Consider the following 14,575-nt stretch of genomic DNA (forward strand, 5'->3'; position numbering starts at 1 on the left):
GATATTTCATCCTCAGCAGTGGCGGACAGGGCAGGGTCGAAAAAACAAAAAGGGCACATCTACTGTATCTCACGACATGCGGCCCCAACCCTACGATGAATCAGGGATGAACGGAGTAGCCTATGAACTTTACTGTCTTACATTTTCCTTTTTTGGGGGCACTGACTCTGCCATGACGCTCCTGTTCCTAGATACACTGAACTGATTTAGTTCGGGAGAAAAGAGATAAAAAGCTCGCCTACACTGAAAACTGATTGGTTGATTTAGCGAAACAGGCCAATCAGGATGCTCTCTGTCTTGGATGCGCTCAGGCACACACGCAACACCCCTCTCTCTCCCCCCTGTCGTGTGCGCGCTACACTCAGATGCACACGCGATTTTAAGTCTCGGTCTGTGTGATCGCTCGCTCTAGATCCCGGGAGATTTTATCTAATTTGCGGGCCAGGGAGCCGCTATCAACATGCGGGAGACTCCCGGAACTTCCGGGAGACTTGGGATGTCTGTCCATTCTCCTGGTCGTTGTTGTCATATTTATCTGTCAAAGGATACCCTTCTAAAAAAATAATTTCAGATAAAGTACAGAACTGCAGTTTTTAAGAATCCTTGCCATTCACATGCAGGAATGCAGTATTTTGAACATGAAACTGCATTGTCATTCAGAAAAACAGCAGTTTTGTGTTACATAACTGCAGTGTGTATGGTAGCCTACTATCCCCAAGACACATACATTGTGAAATTTGGATAGTATCATACGCTGACAGCTTCTGTCCAACTTTTCTAGCACCACCCCCAGGTCAAAGCTGATCTGATGTTTATAACGTTTGAACCACATAGGTCTATTCTCTTGTTTTGTTCTTTTGACCATGAGCACAGTGTAATGTGTTGGATATTTGGAAAGCAATTTTATTTTTCTGATCTATGAAAATAGCCTGGCATACGAAAATAGTTTTAGGTACTAGATTGAACATTGTATATCTGATGTGTATAGTGTATAATGAACTGCTTTGTGAGCAGACCTTATAAGGGTTGTTGTTTTGGGTATTTGAAGCATTTGAAAATAACTTAGATAATTATTTTTTACTACACATGAACTTGAAAGTGAGAGACACATATGCACTGGGATCAGGCAGGCCCTAACGGGAAACAGATGACCTATGGTCTGTCCTTGTGAGGACAATGATTGACTGAGTTGTTGCTTTGTTAAATAAAAAAGTTTACAAGGCCTGTTTGCAGAGGCTTCATCCGTCACAACATGGAAGCACACAAAGCTCTCCTAATATGTGCACTCCTTTGTACAGGTAGGACAGACGAAAACATACAGATGTTATAGCAAAATTAAGCAAAGATATCTGAGATTCTGTCCGACATGTTTGATTACTTATGCTGTCTTGTTTTCTGTTATGTAGTTATCCAGAAATATTGTTAGTACTTACCTTGTAGCCTGTTGTTTAGGGGAAACGTAATGTTAACTTAATGTTATTCAAGTTCAATATAGAATTTGAAAAAAGAGTAGGGTAGATGGTATATGTATGTTAATGACTGGTAAATGTAACTTTGTACCTAAAACGTCATGCAGGCTACTTTATGTGCGAAGGGCACATATTAATTTATTGTAAAATGTATCTTCCATTATTTTACATCACTGAAGTCACTGGAGTATTCACACAAGGTCTGCGTGCATATGTTAAGACTGATGGGGCTTTGATTCTGTCACCGGTGAAAAGGATGTACTCTGTGAGAACAGCCACTGATTGTGCAGCCAGGTGTGATGCAGAGACAACCTTCACCTGCAGGTACATCAGATCCAGATGTCTTGCTCTTCTGCTGTCCAGCTAGGACTGAATGATTATTAATCACTTCACACTTTCCACAGATCATTTGTATATGAAACAGAATATCAAGACTGTCAGACTATCCCAGCTAACTCAAAAGTCCAGTCTTTATACTGGAGACCAAGTGCAACACTCTATGAGAAGAAAGGTGAGATATTTAACTTCAATGAAGACTGAAGCACTTCTGTTCACTGAAATGTGATGCATTTGTCCTTGTGATGTATGTGTATGCAGTTTAGTCACCTAAAAGAAACTGAAATAATTTCCCTTTTCTTAGAGTATTTAAAGGAATGTGCCAATGGTATTGGAGCTGATTACAGAGGTACCAAATCCACAACTAAATCAGGAAGAATATGCCAGCATTGGACCTCAAGATCTCCACAGACACCCAAGTTGGTATATTATTCTTTGACAACCTGATATCACTATCTACTAGTTGTACTGCATAGTGAAACATGGTACCGCAGCATGGTATCGCCACCTGCTATGCAAAGAAAATGAAACTTATTTCCCATGTTCTCTCCATGGCTTACTATACTCCTGCAACTCCTAGTTAACTGAAAGTCATGCTTGGATCTCCATCCTACTCTTGTAACTCTTTGGTTACTCAATCAGCATTTAACAATTCAAGACAATAATATACAAGGCTTATCTGCTTGAAGTGCTTGAACATCGAGTTCAAATGTGTGTGTGTGTGTGTGAGAGAGAGAGAAAGAGAGAGGGCAAGTGTGTTTGTACTTTGCTGACACCCTAACACATGTCAGTATGATATGTTTCTGTGTGTGTGTGTGTTAGTTGTACCTGTGTGTAGGCTATGTAGCATGTGTGTCTGTACAAATTTGTGTATAGACCCTTTCAACAGTAAAAGCAAAAACAATGCTTGAACGTTCTATTTGGTTCCCAATCTACTTCCTCTGCATTAAGATAACTTATTACACGGCTCTTCAGAGTGCTGCAGAAAGTTCCATTCACATGAATGGGCCTTCCCAACGTTCGGGCCTATGTTAAATCCAGAGCCGGACAGTAACAGAGTACATTTACTTGAGTACAGTACTTGAGTACAATTTTGAGGGATCTGTACTTTACTCGAGTATCATTTTTGGGGAGTACTCATGACTTCACTCAAGTACATTTGAGAGGCAAATATTGTACTCTTTACTCCACTACATTTCTATCCATAAGCGTGAGTACCTGTTACTACTTCTAAAAAAAATCTCGAAAACCCTCAATTTGTTGTTTCCCTCTCAAACGTGATTGGATTGTGCAGGCGCCATTGGGACAGCCTATTAGCAATCACCTTCAGCTTTCCGCCAAAGTCAACTCCATGGTCAGATTTACTGTAGATAAGAGACGAAACCATGGACGAAACAATGGATGAAGACGCAGCAGGTCCATCCTGGGAATGTGCCAACCTGTGGCCCCACCTCACCAGACTATTTCAATTTTCTGAACAAGTTAAACGCTTCAAGTGTTTTAATTACAAAATAGTATTTTGTATTTGAAATATGTATTTTAAATACATGTATTAGAAATACTGCCCATCCCTGGCAACATGGTAAAAAGATGAAAATGACTTGATTTTACTTCCAATTAATTTTACATTTTCCAAGGTATTAACATTAACATTTTTCATAACTCCATGTAGGACGTTTCTGTACATAAATGTAAGCACTGTGGCAGAAGTAATGCGATATTTAGAACATGTAGGCTACTCTTGTACTCTTGATACTCAAGTACTTTTAAAAACAAGTACTTCAGTACTTTTACTTAAGTAGACATCTGACTGTTGTACTTTTACTTGTACTTGAGTAAAATTTAGCAAAGGGTATCTGTACTTTTACTAAAGTAGTGAAGCTGTGTACTCTGTCCGCCTCTGGTTAAATCTATATAAATCAATAAAATTGTGATTAACTGAAAGCTTGGGATCTCAGCTACAAAATGTATACATCCAATGTCAACAAATGATACCTTGTTTTGAGTTATTTATGATTAAAGTGGTGTTGTGCATGTGTGCCAACCTGCGCCATGCACGGGGTTGGTTGGCACATGTAGTCAGGGTTGGTTGGAACACATATGTTATAGTCCTTTGCAGTACTCCTTTTGGTTTTGTTTGAAGTGCTCATCTATATCACTGCCTGTAGGGCTTTGCTGATGTCTTTCCTGTGTGTTTTTCTTCAGTAGGGCCCACCGTCAAGACCAATTTGGTCCCTACCGATTTTTTTTAACTTCAAATGTTTAAAAATGTCTGAAATGCTTCCAAATGTAAAACTATGTTCAGTAATTACAATAACAATGTTAAAATAAAGATTGATGATGTTTTTATGCATAAAATACAAAGTTTATAGATTTGTCACAAAATAGCCATAGGGAATGTATGTGCCAACCAACCCCAAAATCAGTGTGCCAACCTGCCCCGCCCCGCCCACATTAGGTCAAACTGTTTTGCACAAATGCTGTTAGCCTGCTAATATCAGTCACCTCAGGTTTTCAAACTTCATTTTAAATTATAGATGAGTCCTCTAGCAATCAATTATAATCAATATTTTTTTTTTATCCCTAACTATTACCCTTCTAGGATGTATTTAGTGGGAGGTGCATATTCTAAGTTTTGACACTACAAAATTAAAAAGTTGTTCTCACCTAAAGGGTTAAAGGGACACCAGGCAAGCCTGATGCTTTTTCTCTACGAAACTCCCTCTCGCTCGGTCTGAAGCTCTTTTCCTTTTCTTTGCATCTTCTGTCAAGGGTTTTTTCGCTGCTTCTTCGCCGGCTCTGCCATTATACACACGTTTGCAACAATCGCTAGCGTTTCGTTAGCCTGCCTCTGTGCTGTGGATGCAGGATATAAACTGATCCTGCTTCGGTCGGCGGGTACGATACACTGAACTTGCAAGCGGGATATTCTTCCTACAGGCAGTAGGGGCGGGCGAGAGAGTCTTCATTCACCCTGTAATGAGTCATTATAGCCATATACCGACTTACGAAGATGAGTAATTAACACGAAAACGTTGCCTGGTGTCCCTTTAATGACCTGGAGACCAGTTACATACGTGAGTTTACGCTACTCAATAAGGCCGTCAGTTTAGTGTTGGAATTTTGTTGCAGCTCCCTCTAGTAGTCTGGATATTAACCCTCTACCCCGTAGCGGCCGTCGACGGCCGTTCTATATTCTCCTGTAACGGCCGCGGCCGGCCACAATTCTTAAAGAGACATCTGCTACAGTATTTTCTGATAATTACCGGCGGACAATACATTATCCCTTACATATGAAATGTTAAAACGGAAGCCTTGTGGGGCCAAATATGATGCTGATAATGGAACTCTCTTGAAACGGTCTATTGTCAGTGTCACTGTGGCAGTATGTCTGAGTAGTACAGATGTGTGTGTGGCAGTAGTGATCATATATTTAAAATGTGCATGATTCACCCCTTCCTGCCACAAGGTACACCTTCTCACCAAAAATGTGTTGAGCACAACAGTTGAGTGAGTGATTCCGCGAAAACTACTTTAGGCTTTCCCAGCTTTCGAGGGCCCATGCACACCGGGAACCAAATCTTCCATTCCTTATCAGTCTAGAGGAGCTACATGCCCACCCTGTTTCATGTGCCCAGCTGTTCCGGGGTCCAGGAAAACTTCCATTCCACGCTAGTGCTAGTAGCGGTAGTAATTATGACCGCCGCGCAGCGAAGCGGCGGTCATATAGGCCTAGGTTTAGTCATATTTTTTTATTTTTTTTTCGCATGTCCAAATTTCCGTCAATGATTCCCGGGACACTGAAAGACCGGGGTAGACGAAACTTGGTGGGCATGTAACCCCATATGGATAGCATGGAACCATCGTTTTATGTTACTATACACCAACTGGCCTGTAGGTGGCCGGAGACAGTTTTCTGTGAATATCTCGAGAACCGTAGGGCCTAGGAGGTCCACCTTTTTTTTGTATGTTGGTCTTAAGGGGGCATGTCAACCCATCCCATTACCACTTATTTAATGTATAGCGCCACCTGCGGTACATCTATTTAAACACACTAGCAGTGAGCAATGGCTTTCTTTGAGTGGAACTTATGATCTGCTCTTCACAGTATGACTCCTCAGAGATATCCAAAGGCTGACCTGGAGTACAACTACTGCAGAAATCCAGACAATGATGCTGGTGGACCCTGGTGCTACACTATGGATCCACAGAAGAGATGGGAGTCCTGTGATGTTCAGGACTGCTCTAGTGCAGGTAGGCATTGGCAAACTGTCATTACAAAAAATAGAACAATTTTCTAGGGTTCGAGGTTTACCAACAAAATTTCAAAGACACACCTCTAAATATTTCTACCAAGGTGATGAATATCTGAAGAACTATAGCTTTATTTTCATGCCTCTGAATGAGTTTTGGTTTTGCAAACCATCAATCAAAGCTGTGGTTTAAAGTTTTATTGGTCTTGGCCAGCTTATGTCGTCTTTTGACTTGTCTTCACGGTAAATGTGCTCTCGTGTGTATCAGACTCCTCAGAAGACTGCATGCACTGCAGTGGGGAAGATTACAGGGGAAACATCTCAAGAACGGTATCAGGATATACCTGTCAACGATGGGACTCTCAGACTCCCCACAGTCATGGTTACATTGCCTCTCTGTGAGTATGGGATCTATAAACACAAACATTATCAATGCCATTTTCTCACATATTGAGAATACTTATGAATAATGTGTGTGTGTGTGTGTGTGGTTCTGTACAGACTTCCTGATAAATACCTAGAGGAGAACTACTGCAGAAACCCAGACGGGGAGCCAAAGCCCTGGTGTTTCACCACTGACCCCAGAAAGCGCTGGGACTTCTGCAACATCCCTCAGTGTGGTGAGGCCCACTTCTACTGTCCTAGCCATTTATGTCCTATGCCTTCTGTGATAGCATGGGCCCATAAGTACTACACATACAGTGTTTCCCACAGAATTGAATTCTATTTGTGGTGTTAGGTTTGCAGAATTAACTCGAATGCATCAGTTTTGAACAAATTAGTGCAGCCCGGTTATGATTCTAACCAGATTTAAGCACAATTTAGTACAATCATTGTGTGGTGGTCAATGTTGATATTGTGGTGGGCCGCCACAAATAAGTAAATGTATGGGAAACACTGACATACTCAGCACTATCCACTCACTCTGGCTCTTACAGTCAGATAAGCTGACGTACATGTAGCTCTGCTGAGGGAACCCTAGGTGACTCCTGACTACTTCCCATTTCATATTCACTGTTGAGGTGCAGGAATACTGACCTGACTTGTGTTGTTCATGAAGCCTCTGATCCTCCAGTCACTGACGAGGAGATCACCTGCATCACTGGTGAGGGCACGGCCTACCGCGGAACCATGTCTAGAACGGTCTCTGGGAGAGCCTGTCAGACATGGTCATCTCAGGCTCCGCATAAACACTCATTCACACCAGAAAACCACCCATGCAAGTAAGAGGGTCGGGGTGTTGTCATCATTTAATCTAAAAAACGACTTACCAACTTACTTGTTCCTTTAGTACAATTTCCAATCCACAAAATGTCTTTTCTCTATTGAATATACTTAACGTACATTTAGACAACACTGGGGTGTAATGTTGAACTTTCTTTATTAGAGGACTTGAGGCAAATCACTGCAGAAACCCCAACAATGAGAGAAGTCCATGGTGCTACACATCAGACCCTGGAACAAGATGGGAGTACTGCAAGGTGACCAGATGTGGAGAGGGTCAGTCACAAAATGCCTGCAAACAACATAATGCTCTCTATATCATAGTGGAACAGCTACGTTGAATGAATGAATGAATCAATCAATCAAAATCTTTATTAAAATTGCAAATTACTGAAATCTGACAAAGAAAAGCTAACTAACCCTCAATGTTGAGGACCGCATCATGCAAATCTATGTATCCCACAGAAGAGCCTGTTGCCAGTGAAGTAGTGGACTGCTATGTTGATAATGGTGGCTCGTATAGAGGAACGACAGCAGAGACTGTTACTGGGAAGACATGCCAGGCCTGGTCATCCATGGTTCCTCACCGCCACATGAAAACACCTCAGGCCTTTCCGCATGCGTAAGACAGCAACCACCAATGCCTTATTTGCATTCTCTATTTCCCTACCCTGATGATAATCATGCCAGAGAATATGCTGACATGGCAATGTGTTGCAGAGCAGTCCAGTGTTTCCCACAGAATTGAATTGTATTTGTGGTGGTAGGTGAAGGGGATGGGGGGGGGGGGGGGGGGAGTGTTGAGCAAACATTCTGTGTCGGAGTCAATAAAATGAATACCCCATAATTATACTTGCCTTGCACAAGAAGTCGATATTGACAAGTAGCTGTAATGTTATAGTGTGCTAACCTCGACAACCCAACAGTATTCAACATTAGCGTAGGGATAGTGCTTCTTATATGTTTGCACTAGGGCTGTCAATCGATTAAAAAAAATAATCTAATTAATTACATACTCTGTGATTAATTAATCTAAATTAATCGCATATATAATTTTTGCTGTGAAAGTATTTTAAATCTTTAAATTCAAATGAATCATTGAATAATCAGCATTAGTGACATTAAAGTTCAAAAACTCTTTCATTATTATTTTAATAATGGCCATAATAATCTATGATATGACCTAATATGCTGAGGAAATAAATTCAAAAGTGGACTTTATTTTAATTAACACTTTATTATTATCAACACCATCAAGCCGTTTTTGAAAAGTAAATGTTCCAATCAATGATCTAGGCAGCACATTTTCTTCTCTCTCCTTCATTTTACAGTCTTATGGTTACTGACTACAACGGCTCGGGGTCAAAGGTCATACAGAATCGATTAATCTGCGTTATTTTTTTTAATCAGTTATTTTTTCTCAAATTAATTAATCGAAATTAATCAGTTATTTTGACAACCCTAGTTTGCACATAACTTAATTAGAGAGAGAGAGAGAGATGAAATGAAAGGATTTCATCCTATACTGTATAAATTAGTACAACATAGAAAATCATTGTGTGGTGGTCAAAGTACCAACAGCAAAGAACAGATTATGTATGGCCTCCATACCTACTCCAAAAACACCACAATTAAATGTTGTTTTGGTCTCCCCCTGCTATGTCAGAGATCTGCGGAGAAACCTGTGTAGGAACCCAGAAGGTGACCTTGCTCCCTGGTGCTACACCACTGACCCCTCAGTTCGCTGGGAGTACTGCAAACTGGAGAAGTGTCCCACTGCCAGACCAGTCCAGTTTGGACGAGTGCTAGGTCCAGAAGAGAAACCCACTGAACCAGCTGTGTTCGAACTCCCAGTCAAAAGTGAGAGGGTCATCAAAGACACTCTTTCCCACCGGATCATTTGTTGTCATCAGAGATGTAAAGTAACTAAGTAGAAATACTTAAGTACAGTACTTAAGTATGAATGGCTATGTGGATGCTTACTTTAGTTTTTATTTTTCTTCCTACTTTTACTTCACTACATTTTTAGATTACCGGTAAATCCATACTTTTACTCCACTACATTTTCATTTCAAGTTGAAAGTAGGCTGAAATAATGTGCTAATGAAAACAAAACAGAGAAGGTCTGCACACTTGCTGTTGTTTTTTTTTCATTTTATTTGAGTTCAATTTGTTACGTTGGATCTTGGACTTTTGGCTCCTGCACCTTAATTTGGATGTGCGCACATTCCCAGTTTCCATTCAGTATGTTAGATATTTGAAACCTCAAGATTTTCTGACCTGATGTCACCACGGGACATCAGGTGAATGAAGAGATAGTGACAGAGTTAAGGCCTAGCAAATATAGCTAAGACATAGCACACAAAGGCCTTACATATATAGGCTGTTGTGGAGCTGAATTAAATTAAAATTCTAACAGCTTGCTTTTTATTAATAGCACTTGTATGTAGGCTTTCAAAGTGTTTATGGAGTGTGATGTAGCTGCCTTTCTAAACATGTTGGATAAACTTCATTATATGTCTATAAAAGGAATAAGCAGTGAAAAATGAATGGCAGCCATACCTTTGTTCAGGCTTCAAAGACATTGTGTATGAAGTGTAGGCACCAAGTTTCAAGGTGCTGCATTAACTTAATAGCCTATTCAAAGTTCTGACTGCTTTCTTTTTTATTAAAAGCATAGCAAAGAAAGGAGGCTGTCACCCCACCTGTCCTCGAAAGCTTTTACTAGTGCTTTGTACTTTTACATTCAGTACTTAAGTATGTTTTATAATGGGGTACTTGTCATACTTAAGTACTGTAAATAATACATACATTAGGACTTTTACTTAAGTGGTATGCTTATAGATTACTTTTACTTTGACTTAAGTCACTTTCTAATCAAATATCTGTACTTCTACTTAAGCGTGGGTTTCGGATACTTTATACAGCTGTGGTTGTCATATTACATTTTGACTGCTCACACATAACTATATTACTACATATAACTTTCTTGATTGCTTACACCACATTCTCCCTTTAGACTGCAAGGTAGGGAACGGGAAAGATTACAGGGGTCAGACATCTACCACTCTGACGGGCATTACCTGCCAGGCTTGGAGTTCCATGGAGCCCCATCCCCATGCAAGCTTTACCTCAGAATCACACCCTGATAAAGGATTAGAGGGAAACGTAAGTCATTGACTATATCTGCATGCTTATTAGACACATTGTACAATATCACCTGCTAAGTTCTGAAACTCAATTTGTCTTATGTAAATATAGCTAGCTAAATTCTCTCCGCTGAAGACCAAATAAGATATCGATGGAATTGCCATGCATTGAGCTAATCGATAGTTTGAATTGGGGTGCACAGAGAATTTCAGAATTCCTCTTTTAGAACCTCATGAAATGTAGATCATGTATATTTCATCGTAGGAATGTCGGAACCCAGACAATGATGTAAATGGACCGTGGTGCTATACTATGGATGAGAAAAAGAAGTGGGACTACTGCCAGATCCCAGACTGCTGTATGCATCTCTTCATTTCCTTACGTTTTTACAAAAAAGCTAAGACCAAGGGTAGACAGTTTGTGCACTTTTAACCTGCTAAATGAGGAAGAAAATGATCCAGTGATTTGTCAGAGTTTAGACAGCCTGGATCACTATTAGTGGTGAGATTTGTATGGAAATGATAAAATAATCATCTTAAAATATGATGATTGTGGTGTTTCACCAGCTGAGCACAAATGTGGACATCCACAGGAGTCTCCAATACAATGCTTTGGCCGCATAGTAGGAGAGTGTGTAGCCAAACCTCACTCTTGGCCATGGCAAGTCAGCATACGGACCAGGTACACATATACAAATATAATTCATGAACACATGGGGTGATATACTGTATGTTTATATGTTTTGTTTTTAGCAGTAATGGCTTATAATACTGTTTTCCCATTTAAATGTGCCATTCTATCTTGAGGATTGAACAAATTACAGCCATAATGAAATTAATATAAATATTTGCATTGGTATGGAAAAATAAGTCCTCATATTGTGGCCAAAATGTAGCAAATATTTAAAAACCTGGTTGTGTAATATGTGCAGGTCTGGTATGCTTTCTGGGTATGTATTTGTGTGGCTAGTATCGTAGTTAAGCACTAGCCTGATTTAACTTAAAAAAGAGCCCCCCTCAGAGTATATTATGATTACAGCCTTGCCTTGCAGTCCATGCAATATCTGTTGACAACTTACAATTTTTGACAGCTCTGGAAGTCATATCTGTGGAGGAACTTTGATAGAGGCACAATGGGTTCTGACAGCTGAACATTGTCTTAGGTGAGAGATTCAGTAGTTCATCCAATTCTTCCTCAGACTTTGCTTTTAATGTGATCTAGTCTCTGACATACACTGCATGTTCATTTTTTACAGGCCTAAAACGAGTGGGCCATCTGCATACAGGGTATATTTGGGAATCCACTCAGAGAGAGGGACTGAACTATCAAAGCAAGTGAGGGAGGTTGAGAAACTGATTCTTGAACCAGGAGGAAAAGACATTGCTCTTCTCAAGCTTGAAAAGTATGGTATTGGTAATATTTCTATTTTTGACCAAAATGTCTTTAGTTTCCAGTATTTGTGTGGTGTTTGACTGACGGACTGATTGCATGATTGATTGACTGAATGATTAGAGACAGTGAGGTACAAGGTCTTAATGTGGTGATAAGATTTTAGGTACAAGGTCTAAATGTGGTGAGGTGCATGGTCTTATGTCAAGTCAAGTCAAGTCAGATTTATTTGTATAGCGCATTTAATGTGAGATACAAGGTCTTAATGTGGTGAGGTACATGGTCTTATGTCAGATATAAGGTCTAAATGTGGTGAGGCACATGGTCTTATGTGAGGTACAAGGTCTTAATGTGGTGAGGTACATGGTCTTATGTGAGATACAAGGTCTTAATGTGGTGAGGTACATGGTCTTATGTGAGATACAAGGTCTTAATGTGGTGATTGTGGACATCCTGTAGACATTGTGATTCCATCTGGCTACTTGAAATATTCTTGAAACGTAATGTAATTTCACATCTTAGTGTGTACACTTATTCCTAAAAAATGCTTCAAATATTTATACCTGATTTATATCAGGAAGTTAATATTGCACCACTGACCTCAAATGATCTACTCACAATTTAAGCAAATACAGCCTTGGTATAATCTGTCAAGCTTACATCCACTTAGCCATGAGCAAGAAGGGATCTTGATTAGCCAATACAATTAAAAATCAGTGAAAGTTTAGTTGCTGGCTATGGAGTAGGTCGAGTTTCAGAGAATTCTTCTCCTGTTTTCTTTGTTATTGACATCAGAACACAAATAGATCTTGTCTCCATATACCCATAATTTATGTCGTACAACACCTTTGGTTGTGCTTTGATGCTCTCAGACCGGCTGTCCTTAATGATAAGGTTTTGCCAGCATGCTTACCAGAGAAGGATTACATCGTTCCAGCCAAAACTGAATGCTATATAACTGGATGGGGTGACACACAAGGTAAAGTTTCCAATGTTTGCCTTGATTTCATATCATTTACAAACCTGAAGTTATCCCTTATGTAAATTCAGTGTATTGACTTGGTTTCACAGGTACTGGAGGAGATGGGTTTCTGAAGGAAACTGGCTTCCCAGTCATTGAAAACAGAATTTGTAACCAACCTCTTTACCTGAATGGTCAAGTGAAAGACTATGAAATGTGTGGTGGAAATATTGAAGGAGGAACAGACAGTTGCAAGGTTCTTTGGAGGAATTGTCTTCCAGATATATTAAATGTGTATCGAATATGAAGTTCATTTAAATGAGTTAATTTGTAATTATTTTGTGTAATTGCATTTGTTCATTTTTGCATAATCAAAACAAGCAAACAGACATTTCATTGATGTTACCTGAAATGTGCAATACAAACATGCTTTACGAATATCTATAAAAATGGAGGTAGGCCTATCTGTTTTTGCAAATGAACTCCTCTTTCAACTCTTAAGATCATTGTGACCTTTTCCTTGATTTCAGGGGGACAGTGGAGGGCCGCTTGTATGCGTCCATCAGACGACTTTCATTCTTCAAGGAGTGACATCATGGGGGCTTGGCTGTGCAAGACCAAATTCTCCAGGGGTATACGTCAGAGTGTCCAAATTTGTCAACTGGATTGGAGAAGAAATGCTAAAAAACAAATAAGAAGCACAGAGTATGATCAAATAAATTTCACTTTGTATTTGGACATGATTCTCCCTGGGTCACCTTGATTCATTGATGTTAAAAGTAAGGAAACATAAAGTGTTAGGGACATGTCCTTCCAGGGACGTGCACAGACATTTTGAGGGGCCATTGCTCTTTCCTGAAAAAAGCCTTTTTTGGGGGGGAATATTCTATAAATTAATTAATTACATATTGCTATTTTCATTACAGTAAGATAATTTGGGTGTTTGCTATCTTTTTAGTTTTCTTTCTTTTTGACATTTTGGTTGGACATTGTTCAGAGCTTAAAGCAAAGACAAAATCTGTACCATATAAGGCTACATACATGCGTGCTATAATGTAGCAGAACTAGGGTGACCACCAACCAGACTCTGAAAAGGAGGACAAGTTATCTATAAATTGGCCAAAATGAGGACACCCCTCAATGTTTAGCTCAATTGTTAGCACGCTTGACTCCTGAATCCAAGGTGCTGCTGTTTGTGGGTTGGAGTTCGGGCGAGTGCAGGGCTGAGCCGTGCAAATCAGCACAAGGCATTGGTGCCCTGACCCAGATCAGGAGTGAGGTTTAGACACGAACACGCAATTTGTGTTGAAAAGGGGAAGTGGGGGCTACATGTGTACTATAAAGTAGCAGAAATAGCACCACAACACAAATCTTTGGGCCATTCACTCAACCCAGCCTGGTCTTCTTTATTCAATGTATTTGTAAGCTCTGTCTTTTTTATTCAATGTATTTCATTTTTGAGTTTTTTATTTTGAAGTAATCCAAAAGTATTCAAATTACGTTACATTATTTTTGTAATCCAATGGATTACGTTACTGATTACAAAAATTGGTGTGTAGTCTGTACTCTGTAATGGATTACATTTCAAGTAATCTAAAATAAGTTGACGGATATTTGTCAAAGCAAGGGGCATCTCAGTCAAAGAGGACAGACGGGCAGTTGCCCGGGCAACTTTAGCCCTGCCCTTTGCACGTCCCTGTGTCCAATATTCAAATATGACCATAATGACTCCCCCAATATGTGGACAAAAAATAAATAAATAACAAGCTTCAATCTAGTCAATATACAAATAG

The 14,575-nt window shown here is 39.8% G+C and overlaps 1 protein-coding gene across 1 annotated transcript; it reads left to right on the plus strand.

Annotated features, from left to right (window-relative positions):
* The first annotated feature begins 1,252 nt into the window (after positions 1 to 1,252).
* Positions 1,253 to 13,477, plus strand: LOC143109301 (plasminogen-like). Its single transcript, XM_076271954.1, has 19 exons — positions 1,253 to 1,298; positions 1,649 to 1,793; positions 1,874 to 1,980; positions 2,110 to 2,224; positions 5,914 to 6,053; positions 6,336 to 6,456; positions 6,560 to 6,678; positions 7,119 to 7,281; positions 7,446 to 7,558; positions 7,751 to 7,904; positions 8,949 to 9,142; positions 10,302 to 10,450; positions 10,697 to 10,790; positions 10,999 to 11,113; positions 11,523 to 11,594; positions 11,688 to 11,834; positions 12,694 to 12,800; positions 12,893 to 13,038; positions 13,313 to 13,477. The coding sequence occupies exons 1-19, from the start codon at positions 1,253 to 1,255 to the stop codon at positions 13,475 to 13,477; spliced, it is 2,412 nt and encodes an 803-aa protein (XP_076128069.1).
* Positions 13,478 to 14,575: the final 1,098 nt, after the last annotated feature.

This window comes from Alosa pseudoharengus, unplaced genomic scaffold, assembly GCF_046254945.1.
Source record: "Alosa pseudoharengus isolate Yale_2024_CS ecotype anadromous, Long Island Sound unplaced genomic scaffold, YU_APseudo_1.1 YU_APseudo_1.1_scf_7, whole genome shotgun sequence".
In the NCBI taxonomy this organism is placed as follows: Eukaryota; Metazoa; Chordata; class Actinopteri; order Clupeiformes; family Clupeidae; genus Alosa; species Alosa pseudoharengus.

Coding starts and splice junctions, on each gene's coding strand:
- LOC143109301 (XM_076271954.1), top strand. CDS start 1,253: ATGGAAGCACACAAAGCTCTCCTAATATGTGCACTCCTTTGTACAG. Junction 1,794..1,873: donor GAGACAACCTTCACCTGCAG/GTACATCAGATC, acceptor CACTTTCCACAG/ATCATTTGTATATGAAACAG. Junction 11,595..11,687: donor ACAGCTGAACATTGTCTTAG/GTGAGAGATTCA, acceptor CATTTTTTACAG/GCCTAAAACGAGTGGGCCAT.